This window comes from Mytilus edulis, chromosome 6 (genome assembly GCF_963676685.1).
Source record: "Mytilus edulis chromosome 6, xbMytEdul2.2, whole genome shotgun sequence".
In the NCBI taxonomy this organism is placed as follows: Eukaryota; Metazoa; Mollusca; class Bivalvia; order Mytilida; family Mytilidae; genus Mytilus; species Mytilus edulis.
This window is the reverse complement of record NC_092349.1, coordinates 3,010,608-3,033,000: the sequence shown is the minus strand read 5'-3', so window position 1 is coordinate 3,033,000 and position 22,393 is coordinate 3,010,608. Positions and strand designations below refer to the sequence as shown.

The following is a 22,393-nucleotide window of genomic DNA, read 5'->3' as shown; positions in this document are numbered from 1 at the left end:
CAATGTTGTTTAATTGTCAACCATTGGTGTGTTCTAATATTATTATTCATTCACATCTAAAATATATCTTTCGTTTTCCTGTTTGAATTGTTTTACACTAGTCATTTTGGGGTCCTTTATAGCTTGCTATTTGGTGTGAGCCAAGGCTCAGTGTTGAAGGCCGTACTTTGACCTATAATACTATACTTTTTACTAATTGTGACTTGGATGGAGAGTTGACTCATTGGCACTCATGACTCATACCACATATTCTTATATCTCTAATAATAGAAGGCTTAAAAATGAAGTCCACTTTTACTTCAGATTTGCAACATGTTTCAAAGATATATAACGTGACGGTACCCAAATTGCACCTTTTATGACAGTTTTTTCACCTAAATTTTTTTATGATCCAAACAAAAATTTTCATTCTGTGTTTATTTTGTAGATGTGTCCTTGTTTACTATATAGTAACACCGATTTAACTTTGAATCCATATTGAATCATAGAAAAATGGGTATAAACCGACCTCCAAACGATCCAGGATTTCGTAATGAGGAGTTCTCAAATTACATCCATGCTTAAATTCACATCATTTAAAAGTGGATAACAGAATTTGATGTTTTGTTCCATTTTTTCAAATATTTAGAACAATTTGAAATTCTCCATGCTTACTATCCATTTTATAAGAAATGGATGCTTGTAACATATTTAATTTGCTCATTTTTAAAAGATGACTTTTTGAGAAAGTTGTACGACGACGTTTCCGTAGATTTACCTTTTCCAGTGAATGCTTCATCTGTTGATATTTACTGTGAACCTTATGTGTATATTTAAATATATTCGGCTATGTGTATAATGTCAAATCATAAAAATACCAATTGTTTAGTCTGAAAGAAAACTTGTAAGATTTCCACAGCTATTTTTGTTGAATAGGTGCAATTTGGGTACTCAGTGCAATTTGGGTACTGTGACGTTATCCACCTGTTATTAAAAACATCTTACGTTAAGGCTGCTTTTCTAAATAGATTTACCTGAATGACATTTATGGGGAAAGTTTTGTTGTAGATATCCCCCCATACTTTGATGTAGATATCTACACGAAGTGGAAGTCAAAAAAAGCTGCAGTGTTTGCAGGAGGTTTGCAGCTAGCTGCAAACATCTGCATGGAAACATTATTCAAAGAGTTCTTGCAAACATTTTGTTTGCAGCAGATCTGCTGCAAACATTTCAGTTCTGTAAGGGTTGTGTTCTTGTTTTTCGGTTTCGACTGCAAGAGACGCAGTTTGAGAGCCATAGGTAAAACAATCTGGCAACGGTGTAAACTATTTGTTTAACGTTTATATTTCAAATGGTAGTAGACCTGGATGCTTCATACCTTGTGTGCAGATACCTTATGCATGTTATGTGACGAGGTTTTCGTCTGTCACATATCCCTTGTCCTTGACCTCATTTTCATGGTTTAGTGACTGCTTACAGTTTTTTGATAAGTGAAATACTCACTTATTATGAGTAATATAATAACTGTATTTGGTATATGAGTTCCTGAAACCTTCTATGTGTCCATCAGGTAGGGTTCACCTGACCTCGACCTTATTCCACGAGTCGCTGATCAAGGTTAAAGTTATGTGGTCAAGTCCGTATTGCAGATGTTATATGTGCAGACGAAACGCGCGTCTGGCGTACTAAATTATAATCCTGGTACCTTTGATAACTATATTATAAGCAGTAGATTTGGTGTATGGCAAGATTGTAAAGTGTACTTGTACTTGACTTCAACTTCATGGTCTATTTTTCAGATACTATAAACAACAGGGCCACTATATTTGGTGTATGGAATGATTATCAGGTTGTAGATGTCCATCTGGCCTGCATATGACCTCGACATGATTTTCATGGTTTATTGGACAATCTTTAGTTTTTGTGGTTTGGTCTATTTCTCAGATATTATAAGCAATAGGTCAATTATATTTAGTGTACGGAACAATATTGAGAGGTTTACATGTCTGTCTGTTCGTTTCATCTGACCGTGACCTTATTTTCATGGTTCATTGGTCAATGATAAATTGTCATAATTTGTGAGTTTATCATTCCTGACACCGTCTACCTGTCTATCAGGCAGGGTTCACCTGACCTCGACATTATTCCATTAATCACTGATAAGGTTAAAGTTACGTGGTCAAGACTGTATCTCAGATACTATAAGCATTAGTTCAACTATATTTGGTCAGGTGTATGGAATAATTATTAGGTGAACCTGTCTGTCTTGCAGGGTTCATATGACCTTGACCTCATTGTCATGGTTCCTTGGTCAATGTTAAGATTTTGTGGTTTGATCTGTTTCTCGTGTACTACTAGCAATAGGGCTACTATATTTGTTGTATGGAATGATTGTAAGGTGAACATATCTGTCTGGCATGGTGCACCTGGCCGTGACCTTATTTTTACACGTAGAACATTGATAATATGTTAAGTTTGAGTGATACTTGTAGTTAAACCTTTACATTAGACTTTCAACATGAATTTAATGATTAGTAAAACAGGCGGGACATTTTAGCGTGTTAACTCTTGTTTTGTCTCAAGTTGAATGGGAGATGTGCAGTCAACATTCTAGTATTCATCAAACTTTGAAATTTTTCGCGATTTGATCTTGAAAGCGAAAATACCGAAAATAAATCATTCGCAAAATCGTTTAATCTTACAGTATGCAGCTCTTTGTCATACGAAACAATATCGTTACAATTTTACCATGGCTTTTCATTATGCTATTGACATGTTTATGGATACCATCAACAGGTGGTTCACCGTAATGACATATCTGTTTCAAAGATGACAAAGAATGTGTTCTAATTGTAACCACATTCACGTCCTCTTTTCCTCATATGCAACCTACCGAGTTAGACTATTCACCGGGTGTGTACTTATTGCAGCAACACGACGGGTGCACAGTGAGAGCTTCATCTTACGGAGCATCTGAGCTAGATCCCCCCCCCCCCCTTGCAGTTTTTTGTGGGTTTTGTGTTGTTTAGTCATTTGTTGTCTTTGTTTAACTTGTCTTTCGTATATTGTTGTTTGTCTTTTTATTGTTTTTTTCCAATGGCATTGTCAGTTTGGTTTCTACTAATGTACATGTAACGAGTGACTGTAATGCTTATGTAGCGTCGATTTCATTTGTTCTTTCGCATACCTCTGTTAGAGGAGTAATTATACAACTTACAAGGACAACACCCGGTGTGACCCCTGGTGCATAATGTGAACATGCACAAGCGTACCGTTTTAGTTGAGATGTGCGAAAGTCTCCTCCTTGGACATTTACCATCCGCCATGCCAATCCACACTCAAGTCTGAATGCCACAATCGGGAATAGGAAACACTCAGTAAATTTATTGATTAGATTACTATTCTGATAACTGATAAAATTGAGAATGGAAATGGGGACTGTGTCAAAGAAACAACAACCCGACCAGAAGATTGAACCGAAAACATGTCGCTTCTGAGACACGTACACATCTTACCGGTCAAAACATTCGACATGATGTTCATCGTACAATTTATGTCATGTCGATTTCTATCGTAAGTGTCTCTCCTGCGACGAAAAACGAAATATGCGAGACATAGGGATTACAATCCGGCGGCAGCTTAAAGTATTTGTATTCAGCTTTATATTTCACAGGGTATAATACCTGGTCTCTTCATACTGTGTATACAGATACCTTAAGTTTCGAAGAGTCCGTCTATCATGTGTTCGTTGTCATTGCCCTCATTTTTATGGTTCAGCGACAGTTTTTTTTTCGTCAGGTGAATTTTTCACTCAGTATGACTAAAAAGTTACCACATTTGGTATATGGGTTCCTTGCAATGTATACATGTCCGTCAGACAGGTTTCACCATACCTCGTTCTCATTTAATGGATCAGTCATTAAGGTTAAAGTTACGTGATTAGGTCTGTTTCTTAGAAACTGTAAGCAGTAGGTCAACTGAATTAGCCATGTTAGCTGTATGGAATGATTGTACAGTTTTCATGTCAGTTTAACAGGTTTCATCTGACCTTGACCTCACTTTAGCAGTTCATTGGTCAAAGTTAAATTTTATGTTCTGCTCTGTTTTTTTCTCATATTATAACCAATAGGGCAACTGTATGTGTTGCATTGAATGATTGTAAGGTGTATATGTCTGTCTCGTCGTTTTCTTCTGACCTTGACCTTATTTTCATGGTTCATTGGTAAATTTTAAGTTTTCCTAGTTGAGTCAGTTTCCTAGATACTATAAGCAATAGGCCAACTTCAATTGATACATGACATAATTGTAAGGTGTACATGTCTGACTGGCTAGGTTAATCTGACCTTGACCTCATTTTCATTGTTCATTGGTTATGTAACGTTTTCATAGTTTAATCTGTTTCTTGTATACTATAAGCAATAGGTCAACTATATTTGGTGTATTGAATGATTGTAAGGTGAACATGTTTGTTTTGCTTGGATAATCTGGCCTTGACCTCATTTGCATGGGTCATTGATAATGTTAGTTTTATGTGATCCTTGTAGTAAATCTTTATCTTTGGAACTATAACAAAAAAATCAATCATGGCTAGTAAAGCAGGCGAGACATTGCAGTGTGTGCACTCCTTTTTCTCATAATTTTGTTGGAGCAGTGTCTATGTAAGAAGCACACCCTGTTAATGGAGTCCGTATTGCATGATCGTGAACGAGTTTAAATTGTTAATTAAGATAGTTACGTAAACGCCAAAAGGTGGGGCAGATGGTATGTCACTACTGAGAAACTATTCATAACAACTTAAAGTAGAAATTATCACATTGTCACAGATTCTTGTATTAAGTCGGCCATATGTGTCAATATCATGAATTCCGGGGGAAAGTTCAAGATCGATATTTACCGACTACCTAGTTAAGGTGCTATTCTTAATCTCAAATTGGTGTGATATCTAAGATGCACTCATTGAAATGTGGGTTATTAAGTGAAAGAACATCATCGATATATCTAAAAATAAAAAAGTCAAAAACTTTGCAAGATGCATGCTTTTTATTCCCCTGCCGTAGCGGAGGACCATTTAAGTTATCCTTGTCCGTCCGTACGTCCTTACGTCCCAAAATTGGATTCCATTCTTTAATGGTACTATTCTTTCAAAGCACAAAACTGTCAGTATTCACCTAAAAGCTAACAAAACCTTTAAACAGACTTGTTAAGAAGGGATATAGTTAAGATACTGTTGTCAGGTCATTAAAGATTGCATATTTTGGCTTTAATATTGATTCACTTATAGGGTCTTTGCATCGGAATTAAACACATTTAATCTAAAACCAGTTGTTGGCATGACACGGGTTATGTTCTTCTCATATATTTTATAATGGTATAATACTAAACCCCTATCGGAAGGGATTGTGCTTGATATTCATATGATAAAGACATAATATTTCAATTAGTTTAATTGAGGTCTGAAGCTGGCATGTCAGTAATTGCTAGTAGTCCTTTGTTAATTTATGTATTATTGTCATTTTGTTTAGTTTCTTTTGTTACCTATTCTGACATCGGACTCGGCCTTCTCTTAAACTGAGTTTTACTGTGCGTATTTTTGTGTGTTTGTTTTTTCTACATTGGCTAGAGGTATAGGGGGAGGGTTGAGAGCTCAAAAACATGTTTAACCCCGCCGCATTTTTGCGCCTGTCCCAAGTCAGGAGCCTCTGGCCTTTGTTAGTCTTGTATGATTTTTAATTTTAGTTTCTTATGTATAATTCGGAGTTTGGTATGACGTCCATTTTCACTGAACCAGTGTACTTATTTGTTTGGGGGCCAGCTGAAGGACTCCTCTGGGTGCGGGAGTTTCTCGCTGCGTTGAAGACCCATTGGTTGCCTTCGGCTGTTGTCTGCTCTATGGTCGGGTTGTTTTTTTCTTTGACACATTCCCCATTTCCATTCTCAATTTTATTTAATTTTAGTTTGACTAGACAAAATGTTATGAAACTTATACACAACGCTTTTTCCCACAAAACACAGATCAAGTCTGAATTTGCTTGGCGTCACTTTTACCTCTCATTTACAAATGGAAATTTTTTTCGTTTTCATTCGCTAACTTAAGTTTGCCTCAATCAAATGTTATAAATCTTATACACAATGCTTATAAAAAACAAACGCAAATCAAGTACGAATTTGGGTAGTCACTTTTACCGTGCTTGAGTTATGTTCCTTTATACCATTACTAGAAAAAAAACTTGAAGACTACTTGATATGTTTATGGCGATACACAACTTGGGTTCGTGTTTCTCAAACTGTTTTTATGCACTGATGCATTACGTTGATAGTTTTTATTAGATTGTCAGTTCTTCGATCTTCCATAAGAGTTTGAATATCCAATTAGTAGCTTCTGTCTCGGTATTACACATGTGCTCCTAGAACGGAGAAAATAACTCAGAGAAGAAGAAACGATCTAGAACTCTCTGATGATGTAAAACATTTCTTCAGTGTTGCGAGTTTGTAGTATTTTTTTCGAGTGGTGCGAGTTCTGACTCTGTGTGACACAGGTGCTGCGAGAAAGGAGGAATTTACTAAATGAAGAAAAAAGCAATCTAATGATTAAACACATTTCTTCCAGTTTGTTATACTTCTATTTTTTTTTTTTTTTTAGTGGTGCGAGTTTGATACAGTGATGCAAGTTTTAATAATTATTGAAAGTCTTTGAGTGGTGCGAGTTGGCCTAGGGCCGAGATGTCGGACAGTACGTCGACTGAGCATGCGCGAAAGCGTATAAGACATAGATCGATAACGGTCTCGGAATTTGGATATTTTCTAAAAAAAATGGCGTTTTCTGTGGAAAAAATTGTTTCAAGGACAAATTTAGGAAGTACAAAACACTACATTTATACGTCATATCATGCCTTATTTATTCTATCTTTTTGCCTTTAGGAAGCTATGAGTTCTGTTTGATATTAAAACAAATAAAAGTCGCCCAGTAAAGGAATACCAACTCTGTCTATCCACCAAACTGAGTTTCGCATTTAAAATATATCACAAATTAAGATTTTTCATGATCTAAAACAAGGATTTTTTGTAGGAAAAGCGTTGAAAACCCAAGTTTAATATTATTGTAAATTTGTAAGAATTGCGCCGGATTGAAGATTTTTGAGTAGATCTTTAGAATTTTTTAGAATCCACGTATTATTGGCACCTCTAGTTGGATATACGTGATAACAATATTTCCGAAGGCCATGTTTTATCGTAGATAGAATGGTAGTTATAAAAAAATTAAGAACGATGTTTAGTCAACCATTTTGACGACCCGTCTTTTCTTATTTCTTTGTGAGGATTTTCATTAAGTTTGGGTATCCAGTATAGGCCAAAGATTGTCATCGTCTTTTTTCCTGCAAATGCCAATGTACCGTAGAGAAGGACGGACGTATTTTCCGATTTTTTTCGAAAAAAAAATATTTTCGTCCGTGAATGATGTAGGTGTGTACGAGGAATTCACAGTTTGTATGTGAATTACACGTTATTTAGGTAAATATATGCATCCCAATAACTATTTTGTTTATAAAAACAGTATTGTCCGAGCTGTTTCTGCTGGAACAACAACACATTTGTTGAAAAGTGAGAATAAAACATCTGCAACCTCTTGATACGATTAGAATCATATGTGTGTTCATGGCACTTCGTAGTTTGTTAATGCGTGTTTGAATGCATAACCGAAAATTTGTATCTGGACGATCAACATGGGCAATCGGGAGGTTTTAATTCAAAATTGATGAGGGTAAAGGTATTTAAAATTCTTCGTGTGATAGCTTTTTGTAGGTATATGAAATGATAGGTGTAGTTTTAACGCGTTGACATTATCAGATATTGTTTGTGAATCATATGCAAGCATGTCCCTATTCAGCAGCTTTGTAAATCGGTTATCGATGTTGATATCTCATGAATCATTTTTCGACTGATGAGTTTGAATGTCCCTTTGGTATCTTTCGCCTCTCTTATAAAAATCAACCAAACAAATAAAAAATAATCTAAATTTTGATTTTTTTTAAAGATATAAAACATGTTATATAGATGAATTATACTGGTTATTTCTTTAAAGAGGATAGTTACTGCTGTATATTGTGTCATGTTTTCCTAAACAGATAGATCTGATAAAGAGACAGTTCTGGAATATTTCATGCAGGATTACTTTCGCATCTAAACTCATGAATTGTTTGCAGTCCAAACAAATCAGACTTCTTAACTCTGGACAGAATTTGGTTATATCGACCATTGATTCTGGGGTTAAATTGTTACATGATCCAACATCAAGCGTTCTTAATTCACAGTGTCTTGTTGGTGAATATTTGAATAGGGCCTCTTTCGTCATCATTGTTGTCATTTTGTCATGAGAAATTAAACCGGCTTCCTTGTCTTCTTGGATAAATCTCGGTTTTAAATGAAGCATGAATTTACTAGACGTCGACTGCTGTTTAAAATTTCGCAAAGGTTCAAATGCTTTACTTTGGTGTGCATTCTTGAGATCTTTTATTAAAATTTTATGCGATGACGTATTACTCAATAGTTGATTTACATTTCTAGTTTGACTTAGACTGACACATAACTTTAGAATCAATTCCGTAAGCATTCTACATTTGAATAACATATATGCCACAGCAGTTAATGTAATATCGCTACTTCCACTAAAGTGTGCAATCTTTAATTCAGCGCAATTATCAGCAATTATTTCAATTGCGAGATCATCTAGTCCAGTAACATCGATCAATTTTATAGCATGAAGATGATGACATGAAGTTGAAAGTTCATGCAGGTGCATGTGACTAGATAGACTAGTCTTTCTTGCTTCAATATACATGAGGGTACTGCATTCGTTTGAAATTGCGTACAAAGACAATTTCTGTAAACAATTTCCCATTCGGAAATACTCAAGTTTTCTGCAAGAGGACGTTAATATCAAAATCCCTTTATCTGTAGCTTTGCATCCAAATATCGAAACACTGTTTAAATTTGGAGCATTCTTAGATATAATAAGTAAACTGTCATCGTTTATGTCAGTTTCATCAAGGTGAAGTAAAGATAATGTGTAAATAACAGGCATGTTCAGAAAAATGTTATGGCAGAGACTGGTGTTTCTTGCTCTAATGCTAAATATCGTTTTTGAACTATGCACTCCATAATTTAATAAACCGGTCGACAAAGTATTGATACTTAGTTTCCGTAATTGTGGATTACATTCGGATAACATCGTGATACCAGGAATGTTAACATCTGTCCCGTAAAAAATGATATCAAGTTCGTGTAAGAGCAGATTTGCTGTTGCGTTAATTGCTTTTTTTAATGTTTGCGCAGAGCAACATTTGAATTTCAACATCTTAATGTTAGAACATCTTTTACTTATCAATTTGAATATTTGTGCATTATCCACATGGTACAATGCTAAATTAAGATGCGACAGATTTTCAAATTTTACATTATCATCATACTGTAACAGTTTCAGTAACAAGATAGGGGTGATTTTTAGATATCTAATATGGTGCCTGTTTAATGATATATCACATAAAATAGTGTATGATTGTAGTGCAGTCGCGTTCACACTTTTCCATAGACTTTTTGACCGGCAAATTTTGCACCAGAGTGTGCAAACAGTTTTTGCAAGAATTCGTTCTTCCAATGTTAGATATGTAAAAACCATAAGTAAAATCTCTGGTGGTAAAATGTTTATTTCCATATCTAAATAAAAAAACACATAAAATAAATCTCTATATCTATTTTAAAAGAATATAAGTAACCATGGCAAGTATAATTGCTATTTAATGACATTTTATAAATTAAGCCAAATTTAATTAGCGATATTTAAGCTGTGTAACTTGTTTTGCCAATAAGTTCCTTCAATCCGGAACAAATCGAAGATTTCCCGAACCTTCGAGTTTTTTTGGTTTTTTTCCTTATTATCAGTGATATTATTAATAATTCTGTTATCTTTGATTATAATTCAAACATATCGACCAATATATTGGAGAAATACACATAGGACAGAATAAGGTTGTCATATCCAAAAAGAAAGACAGCAATTGCATAAAAAAAGAACTTGATACCAATTCTAATCAATTTAACACAAAACACTACACAGAAATCTAATAATTGATAAACACGAACACTCCCCCAAAAAAACGTGATTTACACAGGTGTTCTGGGAAGGACAAGCAGTTTATATTCAACTAGTGACATTCCTCCTGTTGCTCATGGAAAATAAAGTTTTGTTATTATTTCCATTCGGTTGTCACAACCGAGGAAATATAAATACAAGATTGTGATTACGACCATCGGTCTATATAGTAATATGTGACACAACTATTCAATAAATTAAAGGTCAACCAAATAATGGTGGAGTTCGTAAACGTTTTAAATTATCATTATACACTCCCTCATTTATAAATATGCTTCCTTGAACGCAAGTCAGTTTACTTGTTATATTGATCACATAGTATTGTCTTAACTGATTTAGACAATATAGCAAACTCATTTACAGTTTTACACTGGATTTTGATAATGAGTCGGCTGAGAACAAATTTAACGACTAAAGAGATGCATGATTTTCGTTTTCCAATTATAAATTTGCGTCTGCATATATATAAGTTGATATGATATTCCAGACCTTATGTTAACTATCATAAATTCATTGATAGAGAGTTGCTACTTTCAACAAAGTTGTTGAACCAAAGTTTTCTAGTGGTAAAGTTGAAATCATCACTCATGAATGTTTACGGGGGGGGGGCATCATGAAATGGCTGGCCGTTATGGAATACCTGTATCACAGATGACCACGGATATGTTTTAACTATCGAAGCCATCCTCTCAATCTTCTTTTTCTCGATAATGACATCTACGACTGAGAATTAACACCGAATTTGTACTAACCGTGCACAACACGACACCAATGTGAAGCATGACATGCTTATCCTTCCGGAGCCCCTTATATCATCCCCGTCGTTTGCAGGGGTTCATTTTACTGAGTTTTTATCAAGTGTTTTGTAGACTGTTCCAGTTTAGTTTTTTTTTGTCCTTTTTATCGTTGTTATACGACCGCAAATATTTTTGCGTTCGTATCATGTTATGGCGATGTCTTCGTCTGCGTCTGAAGACATTTTAGTTCTCAATAACTTGAGTATAAGTGTGTGGATCTCTATTAAATTTTAGCACAAGGTTCCATACCACTAAAGGATGTTTGGGATTGTCCTAGCGGTTTTGTAATTAGGAGCCAGAAAGGGACCAACAATAAATATTTGTCTGGTTTTAAGACAATAACTTGAGTATAAGTGTATACATCTATCAAATTTTAGCACAAGGTTCCACACCACCATAGGAAGGTTGGGATTAATTTGATGGTTATTGTCATAGCGGTTTAGGAATTAGGGGCCATAAAGGGCCTAACAAAAAACAATTATTTGTCTGTTTCACAGATAATTACTTCAGTATAAGTGTATCAATTTGTATTAAATTTGAGTATAAGGTTCCACATCACAATAGGAAGATTTGGGATTTAATTTCGTGTTATTGTTGTAGCTGTTTAGTAATTAAGGGCCAATAAAAGCATGTTTCATGTTTCAGGACAATAATTTGTGTATAAGAGTATGGATCTCTATGAAATGTTACCACAAGGTTCCATACTTCAAAATGAAAGTTGGGATTGATTTTGGAGGTCATGGTCAAAACTGTTTGATAATAAAACTATGCATTGCTATTTAATTGTGCCACAAGCTGTTATATCACAAAATAAGTTTGGGATTTATTTTTGGGTATATGACTGTAATGGTTTAGTAAAAAGCCCAAAGATAAGTCTGTTGTAATACTTTGTATAAATAACTTATTTCTTTAGCAAATTCAATGAGGTTTAATTCAAAGTCCTGAATACTTGCAATCAGGTTCCTTAATTTGCTGAATCTAAATGGTATTTATAATTTAGATTTTGGGTCTGTTTTTGAATTGATCCATATAAAGGTTTAAAATTTAAACTTTGTTTGATTTCATCAAAAATTTAATAATTGGTGTTCTTTGATATTCTGAATCTTATCATGTATTTAGATTTGTAATTTTGGGGTCTGTCTTCAAATTGGTCCACATTAATGCCCAAATGGTCCAAAACTAAACTTTGTATGGTTTTAAAAAATTGAATGGTTGGGGTTCTTTGATATGCTAAATCTAAGCCTGTATTTAGATTTTTAATTTTGGGCACAATATTCAAATTGGTTCAAATTGGGCTCCAAAATTGAACTTTGTTTGATTTCATCAAAAATTAAATTGTTGATGTTATTTGAGCTGCGTCGGATAGAAATCGACCTTATGCAAATGAATATCAATACATCTGTTAATCTATTGTCGGGTTGAAAAAATAGTTCTGAACAATCAGTATATGTAACTGTTGATATGAGAAACTTTGTTGATATAAAAACCCTATATATCAGACCAAAATTTATCTTTGAATCGTTTTTTAAATGTTTCAAAATTAAACAAATTCTTATACATAATAAACATACGTACACTTGCATAAGGTCGATTTCTATCCGACGCAGCTCATTTGATATGGTCAGTCCAACAGTGTTTTTGATTTTTGATTTTGTGCTTTGTTTTCAAAGTTGGCCAAATTTGGGTCCAAAATTAAATTTTGTTTGATTTCTTCAATTTATTAATGGAGTTCTTTAATGTGTTCAGTCTAACAGTGTTTTAATTTTTTTTATTTTGAGCCTGCTTTTCAAACTGGTCCCCATTAAGGTCCAAAGTATCCAAAATAAAACTTAGTTTGATTGTAACAAAAATTGAATTCTTGTGGTTATATAATATGCTGAATCTAAGCAATTAATTTAATTTTTGTTTAAGGCACAGTTTTCAAGTTTGTTTGTTTGTTGGGGTCCAAAATTAAAATTTGTTCGATTTTAACCCAAAAGCAATTATGGGATTCTTTGATATGCTGAATTTAATTGTGTATTTGGATTTTGGATTTCGATCCTATTATCAAATTGGTTCACGTTGAGGTCCAAAAGGTACAAAATTAAACTTTGTTGGATTTCTTCAAAACTTGAATTCTTGGGGTTCTTCGGTGTGCTGATTCCAACCATGTTTTTAGAATTTTGATATATAACCATAATTGGTTAATGTCTAATTTAAATTATTTAAGAACTTATACCACGTTCATTCTGTGTCAAAAACTATGCTATTATTTAATATTTAATCAAAATCTAAATTCAGAGATTTACTGCACAATTAACAGAAACTTTAAGTTGAGTCATAGTCATGATAGTTGAAAACATTTACAGCACCATATTTATAATTTTAAAGAAGAAATTATGTATTGATATAGTTTGAAATTTAATGTTCATTATTAGGCATTTTCAAAAGAGGTAAGTTTTATAGATTTTTAAAGACTTTGTATTAATGAGGAATGATATTTTGGAATTGTTTTTTTCTTCATTTTTTTTACCATACTTTTCTAATTACTCTGTACAACTTGATTATTTCTTGACCAATCTTAATTTGGTTTAATTCAAAGTCTTGAATTCATATGGTTCTTTGATATGCTATATCTAACCGTGTATTCAGATTTAAGATTTCGGGCTCCGTATTTGAATTGGTAGAAGGATTCAAAATTAAACTTTGTTTGATTTCATCAAATATTGAATTATTGGTGTTCTTTGATATGCCAATCTAACCATTTATTTATATTTTAATGTTGGTGCCTTCTTTCAAATTGGTCCACATTGAGGCCCAAAGGGTCAAAAACTATACTTTGTTTGATTTTTTTAAAAATCGAATTCTTTTGGTTCTTTGACATGCTGAATCTAACTGTGTATTTAAAATTTTTGACTTTGGGACCAGTTTTCAAATTGATCCACGTAGTCTCAAATAAAAACTATTTTGATTTTATGAAAAAATTAATTCAAGGGGTTCTTAAACTGAATCTAAGCATGCATTTAGATTTTTGATTTTAAGCCAAGTTTTCAGTTGGTCAGAATGGGGATCCAAAATTAAACTTTGTTTGATTTCAACAAAACATGAATATATGGGGTTCTTTGAAATGCTGAATCTAACAGTGTATTTAGATTAAGGCCCCTTTATCAAATTGGTTCACGTTGTTGTCAAAAGGGTCCAAAATTAAACTTGTTTGAATTTTAAAAAAATGAAATCTTGGGATTCTTTGATATGTTGAATCTAACAGTGTATTTAGATTTTGGAAATTTGGCCATGATAGGTAAAGTCCATTTCAAATTTTTCAGTTCTTTGGCCACATTCATTCTGTGCCAGAAACCTAGGCTATGATAAATATTCAATCACAATCCAAACCCAGAGATGTATCAAACTTGAATGTAGTGTCCATACTTGCCCCAACTACTCAGGATTCGACCTCTGCGGTCGTATCAAGCTGCGACCAGCGATAATCAGTATTTAGATGTATCGGCAACTTCTACATGTTCCCTTTGATCTTACTGCCTAATATTTTTAAGATCATGACTTGATACTCGGAAATATAGGCAATGACGTTATATATCAGTGCAGCAAGGTATTGTGCTCAAGTCAATTTGTGTCAATTTATCAATGAAATGCGCACGACTTCATTCATACAACCGAACAACTATCCCAACGTTTTGTACGCGTGAAAATAATTTTACTAACTATTTCATTTTACGTCGTATTCTCAACCAAAAAAACATCAGTTAAGACAAATTGCCGATCAAAGGAATAATGGCATTTTATTTTTTGATACTGACTTCATCAGCTCGAATATCAGCTCGCCCTAGCGGGCTCGCTTGATATTCTTGCTGATAAAGTCAGTATCAAAAACAAACATGCCATTATTCTATATATATCACATTCTTATCATACAATCTTCCGATATAAATTCTATCTCACTAACCCAATATTAAATTTAAAAAAAAACCTCAGGTATACGTGTTAAACATGTTAAAGGCACGTAAATACTACTGTTGCGGGTACACATTAAATAACACGAATAAAAGAAAACAAGTCGAAATAACAAAATAAGATTCTAAATATACATGATATATACTGAATACTGAATTATGATCCAAAATTAATGCTTTGACATTAATACTGTCAATACAATTTAAAACAAATGGCAATGATTATGCCTCATAAATGATAAATAAATAAAACAAATTGCTTCGCTGAGCGCAGCCTGATACGACCGCAGATGTTAAACCCTGAACAGTTGGGGCAAATTTGGACAAAACATTCAAGCTTGATACGGTCTGAATTTGGATTGTGATCAAATTTTTGACAAAGTATAGGTTTCTGACACAAAATAAATGTCAAGATCTTACAAATGGATTGCGCAATACTGTGCAATTAAAGATTCTTCTTGAAAATTTTCAAAAATTTGAAATTTGAAAAATAAAAAAAAAAAATGAAACCCTTAAAAAAAATTAGAACCCCCCATATTTTTGAATCCTCCTTGGAGCAATTACCCCCACAATGAATCCCAGTCTTTCCTTTGTAGTATGGAACCTTGCAGTACAATTTCAAAGAGATCCATACACAAGTCATTGTGTTGAAACTAGAAAAATGCTTGTTTTAGCCCTTTTTATGCCCCCAATTCCTGCATGAATTGGACAAGTATCCCCAAACTCAATCCCAGTCTTCCTTTTGTGATATGGAACCTTGTGGTACAATGTCAGAAAGATCCATAAACTTAGACACAATTAAGTTATTGTCCAGAAACTTCAAACAGTCATGCTTGTTTTGGCCTCTTTTTGGACTTCCTAAACTGTTGGCACCAGAAACCCCAAACTGAATCCAAACCTTCTGCTTGTGGTATTAAACATTGTGGTACAATTTCAGAGCAATTGAAAAACTTGTACACAAGTTATTAACCTGAAACTAGAAAAATGCTTGCTTTGGCCTCTTTTGGGCCCTTAATTCCTAAACGGTTGGGACCATCATCCCCAAAATCAACCCCAACCTTCCTCTTGTGGGATTGAACCTTCCAGAGGCGGATTTAGGGGGGGGCAGGGGGCCCGGCCCCCCCTCTTTTGGGAAAAAATTTGGTTGCTTATATAGGGAATCACTCAAGCGTGACTGGAGCGGGCCCCCTCTTAGGTCAGTCAGTGGGCCCCCACTTATGAAAATTTCTGGATCCGCCACTGCATTCTTCTTAAATTTCATAGAGATCCATTGACTTAAACTAAAGTTATTGTCCGGAAATCAAATGTGTCTTCGGACGACGCAGACGACGACGACATCATACCAGTATACGATCCCACAAAAAATAACATTTATCATTTTTGATAATACTACTGTCTATATGGTCCACAACATCGAGAAATTGACGATAAGTATGCATTAGAAATAATACAAACAGATACAATTATAAAATAAGTCAAAATTATAACTAGGATAGATAATACGCCCCCCCTTTTTTTTTCCCTACATCACACCGGCCCGTTCCCGAATAAACTTATTCAGTTTTAAGTCCTCTGAATATTGTTCTATCAGAGTAAGCGACCAGTGTTGCGGATTGATGATTGACAATTAAAGAATCGCGTCCGAAAGCAATACACATGGTACAGATCTATATTTAGTTTTCTACGCGTTTCATATACATGGTCATACATGATATAGGTATTAGAAAATAATTCGTACAATATACGTAATAACTTGACTGAACAAAATAATTACATTTGTAGACAAAAAAAAGTTACATGTAATATAAACTACCATGAAATAAATACAAAATTTAACTTTATAGGAAAGAAATCTTAAAAAGTTTACCTTCATTTGTTTACTCTTTATATTGATTGTTCGTTGACGTATTTCTATTCGTTGGAACTAGCTACATATGTCATGTGATTCGTTGATTGTTTATTGACGCGTTCTTATTCGAAATACATTCTACTTTTAAACTGACTATATTAATAATCAATGTTTGCTACATAGTTATGTTTGTAAGCCATGCATGGGGCCATATGGGTGTAAATCGCTTTTTTCAATAAAGTAAAGTATTAATAAATAAATCGTAAAAGTACGCTGGTGAAAAGAATAAATGTATTCGTAGCGCAGGTGAAGTCGGTGATTATATATTTTTTAATAACAAAAATGCCCGTTTAGAATTACCCCTAGAATAGTGTCAAACAAATAATATTGTACATATGTATATGAGGCCCCTCATGGGGGGGGGGGGGGTCCTAGTAATCACATAATCACCATTTTTTTGCCAATATAATCACATAATCATTAAATATTTGCTTATCTTTAGTAATCAAATAATCATAAACTAAAAATACAGTCCTAGGTAATCAAATAATCATGAAATATTTGGCTTAATAATCAAATAATCATTAAAAAAACGACCAAGTAATCACATAATCAAAAACCCCATGAGGGCCCTCGTATATCAAATAACAGAAATGGGTCCCATTGTCTTTATATTCCTATTCGGTCTTATCCGTCCGTGCAGTCAGTGGATACAAGCACAGGCGGTTGGGGCATTGGCACACCTTTTCTTGCTCTCTGTTTTGTGTTTTTGATGTTTAATTTAATTTTCTTTAATATTTCAACAACAAGAATAAGAGAATAGAGATAGCACGTATAAACTTCAGTTATCGTAAGATAGTATTGATAAAAGCAAGAATACTTAAAATAAGGAAACATGATTATATATATAAAATAATTACGGGGGTAACTTCGATATTTTTTGGGTAATGGTGTGCCATTTTTATCGTACCCTGCATTTCAATATAACATTCAATGAAATTCATTACCTATATATAGTTATATAGATCATATTTAAGAAAGAATGACCAATACTAGCTTATATACAATATTTAAGATATGACCCATGCTAATTTATAGCATAACTCATCAACAAAACGTTACTGAAGATCAAATCAGAAGATAAATTTCCGGGGTTCATTTGGGAACTTATTTGAAACATGTGAAAGGTGAACTTTCAATTGAACTGATTAAATTTAATTTAATAATTGACCATTAATAATGAAAGATTCTGAATAGCATATGTATATATATATGACATGTAGATCATACCCCAAATCGATATACAGTTATCAAACGTAAATACATATTGATATAGGATGTCATTAAAAAGAAAGGTTGTTTTTATATTAAATCTCGCAAAATAATGTATAAATGTATAAATGTATAAATGTAATTAATAACTGTTGAAACATATATATGTCTCGCAACTTGCAATATTGATAGTATAGACCACTTTCGAGTTCATCCGTCACCGGAAAAAACTCGTCAATTATACGCGCCTTTATGACGTCATTTACCAGATAGAGGGGGTCGCCTGTATCCCTGCACTATTTACGTTCATCAAGCGTCTTAGTGATCATTATTGTGTAGGATAAACTAGAAATAATGGTTGTTCTGTAGGTACTTAATGACAATTCCCTAATGACAGCAATGCTGATTGTCAATTTTGAGAATTCAATTTGCCGAATAATACGTACAATATAGAATTATAGTTTTCCAACCACTCGCTCAACATTGGAATGGAAGTGACGACGCCCCTAAACGCACAAATGACGTTCACTAAAACCAGAGTTTTTGACGGAAATGCATCGAACTCGAAAGTTGTCTATTAAATGCAATTAAATGTTCAAATTAAAATCGTAATTAATCTCAATGGAAATGAGAAGTGCCTATACTAATACATCTACATAACAAATATCATTGACCTACTTCTATTAGATGGTTCCCCTTTAACTCACTTTATCACAAATTTATAAATGTAAACTTAGCAAAAACTTCAAAGTCAAAAGAAGGGGTCAATGCAAGCAAGCGCCAATGCTTAGGTCCACTATGGACGGATAAGAACATCAAAATTTTCTGAGCTATACTTAACATCCTAATGAATTTGGAAGAAATAATACTTTGCTTATAAAGAAAGGCAACAGTAGTATACCGGTGTTCAATAGTCATAAATCGATTGAGAGAAGAAAAAATCCGGGTTACAAACTAAAACCGAGGGAAACACATCAACTATAAGAGGAAACCAACGGAACAAAAAAAAAACACTGAACTGCAACAAAAACAAACGCCAACATACATAGAAACGAGACTTGACGATTTGCTTCATTTAACTTCCAATACCACATCTCCTGTGAAAGCAGTGAAATGAGGCAGAACGATGTAAATCGACATTATACAAGTTTTACAGTCACCATCACGAACTGGTTGGCCGATACGATGTGTCTAGGGTTCAACTCATACTCAACACATAGTTTAGCGGTCTTAGATCTTTACACTCCATGAAAGTCGTCTGATCTGAAAACATACGGATATAATTCTATTCCATATCGTGAAAGGTTTGCTGTAGTGGATTTGCATTGCGTGGAATTCTTGCATAGCATGATACAATACAGTCTTACTCTTTCTTCTTGAAATCATGTAATGCCTTCTGGTTTCTTTTTCTTTCAATCAGTTGGTATATTTCAACTGGCCATGGGTTTCGAGTGAAAATTTGATAAACTACTGTCGCCTCTTGCTAAGATTTGTTTCTAGAATTTGTCAGATTGAAGACCTAAACCTTTAATATATTACAAATGCGATGATTCCAGGTAACCTTAGTAATATAACGTCTTATGCTGAAGTGGTAGCATACCGTACTTCATGTTTCAGACTAAGCTGTTGGACCGATAAGATGATTACGATAAAACAGGAAATTTGTTCTCTTTATAAGAGATTCACCATTAGAGTAGTTTTAATTTAAACAATGCTAAGAATTTGGTATGCCAGATGTTCATGTTGTCTAACCAAGATACATAATGGCACTAGAATCAAACAAATCAAATCAAAATCGAAGGAACTCAAAGCCAAAAATTCCTAAAAGTTACGCCAGATCTTACTAATGCCATATATGACCGAGGGTAGAAAACATTTAGGAATAATTCATCATTTACTCAGGGTAAATTTTCAAATAAATGACTGAAGCTGTCATATTCAAGTTAAATCCTAGATCAGTGTCATCGAACCAGGGAATGTAAAAACATTTCAAAGATACCGGGTTTATAAATTTGCTTTACCAGTCTTGCATTTCGTCGGACATTGTGTCCCACATTTATCACAAACAAGACAAACAAAGTGGCATCTAACCAGGTGTTGTAAGAACATATCAGATATCTGGTTTTTAAGTTTATCATGTCAGTTTTGCATTTTCTCTGCTTACGACTCATCAGTGTCTCATATGTATCACAAACAAAACAAATAAAGAGAAAAATAAGATATAATGTTTATTGTTGTTGTAGTAAAGTAACAAATGAGGCTATACATCTAAATATACAATGAAATGAAATCCAGTAGATAGGATGTAAATTTATCTTACCTCCTATACATTTCCAGGAATATGATTGGTTAAAAGCGTCCGCGTGCAAACCGTGTATATTTGATATTAGGTTAGTAGGGAGGCGGGGCTTATCTCATACACGGTTAGTAGTGGAGTTACGTCCCTTTATATACCTTATTAGGTAAGAAGGGGGCGGAGCTTATTTCATACACGGTTAGTAATGGTGTTATGTCCCTTTATAAAAAACAAAACGGTACTGAGAAAAAATCTTAAAAGATCCAACAGACGAAGAAATTGATGATTAAGATTGAAACAGATTCATAAAACACATTTAAACCTTACAAGTCGTTATTGTTGGCATCTGTTTTTGTAGGATCAATGGAAGTATTTTCTTAGTGCTAACAGTATTGAAGACTTGCTCATTTTGAGAATCACTAGTCTTAATTTCACACGTTAAGATAGTCGGTAAGATAAATTCGTTACATAGTGTGCTAGTGACGTAATACGTTATATATGGGGTCAGTAAATTCCATATGGGGATTCGAGCTTCGCTCTCACCCCATATGGAATTTACTGACCCCATATATACCGTATTAGGTCACTAGCACACTATGTAACTAATAATATCATGCAGGCAAAATAAAGAAAGAACAATCCATGTTTACCAATAACAAAAAATAAATCAAATATAAACAACAGTCAGCAAAGTAAAAGAATACAGGCATAAATCTTACTAGAGAAAATTGGATGGTTCACATAGTTAATTTTATTTCATTCATGTAAAAATCACATACATTTTTTATGAAAACCTCGATTTCCCTACGGCTACCCTTGAAGAAGATTTTAAACAGTTACTTTAGTTGTTCTTGTGCAATCATGATTAAGACCATATTATATATAAAAAAAATTGTAAAGAATTTCCCTTTAAATAATACATAATGATGAATTACTTTTATTTTAACAAATCTAGCAAATAAATATATAACATGGATCATTTAAAGACAACAAATGTTATCACTATACTTTATATGAATTTTGTCATTGTCTGTAGGAACTTCTTTAAGTTTTGTTGTTTATCTAATGCACTAGTTGGCCTCTTGTTTCTAATTTAAAATATCAAAGGTATCTATTTAATTAATGTGATATCCATTGCATTGTACATGTTGTATAATTTATTCATCATAACAAGAATGCAAAGCTAAAATGTTTTGCCCGCTTAACTAATGATGATTGATTTAACTTATTTCATGTTTAAGTCATTTAGATCAATTTCTTACATATATCACATTAACTGAAAGTTATCAATGATCCTTGATATTGAAGTTTAAAACGAGGGTACAGTCATATACACCTTATTAGAGCTGTTCCAAAATTAAATGCACTAAAGAGGCTATGAGGGACTTCTTTTAAACCACAACCACTCATATATAAAATTTTCATTTTACATATCTGTAAGGAAAATGCAACAATCCACAATAAATACAATAAATTTGAGAACCTTCAATGCCCCTCACCATGATCAATTTTGGAACAGCCCTTAAAAATAGTATAGTTTTTAGTGACCATTGAATCATGACACATGTCAAACAAAAACTTTAGACCAAAAGTATATGTACACCAAATATGAATTATCCAGCTGTTTCTGAAACATGCAGCCTTTAAACAATAAGCTTACACTGTTACAGCTGCCATATAAGAATACTGGAGTCTGGCATTCTGCAACATACATCACCCAGACAAGACAAAAATTTATCATGTGTGCTTTAAGAACACATTTCATGCTTTTTTGATATTTTACAGTTATCATGGAGATTCAATAACTGCCCTTAAAATAAGAGACCAGCTATAAAAATGTCAATAAGGGTACCCTCTGTGTAAATTTAGAAAAAGTTAATTAATTTGTTGTTTGAAAAGATAAAATGTTATATAGCCAATCTATTGTTTAAGTTGTCATTTTGTGTTGGTATAACTTCTAGTTTTAATAGTTTCAAAAAAATAGATTCCTTTTAAATGATTTATTTATTTAATGTCATTAAATAGAGTAATTCTATTGGTTATCAATGTTCAAATAGATATCACAAAATCCAATAGGTATCACAGGTTCAAATGGACAACCCA

The 22,393-nt window shown here is 33.5% G+C and overlaps 1 protein-coding gene across 1 annotated transcript; it reads right to left on the bottom strand.

Annotated features, from left to right (window-relative positions):
- Nucleotides 1-7,989: 7,989 nt before the first annotated feature.
- LOC139526942 (F-box/LRR-repeat protein 2-like) lies at nt 7,990-16,832 on the bottom strand. The gene is made up of 2 exons (XM_071322123.1): nt 16,741-16,832; nt 7,990-9,690 (listed from the first exon to the last, which is right to left on the bottom strand). The coding sequence occupies exon 2, from the start codon at nt 9,686-9,688 to the stop codon at nt 8,054-8,056; it is 1,635 nt and encodes a 544-aa protein (XP_071178224.1). The 5' UTR covers nt 9,689-9,690; nt 16,741-16,832; the 3' UTR covers nt 7,990-8,053.
- Nucleotides 16,833-22,393: the final 5,561 nt, after the last annotated feature.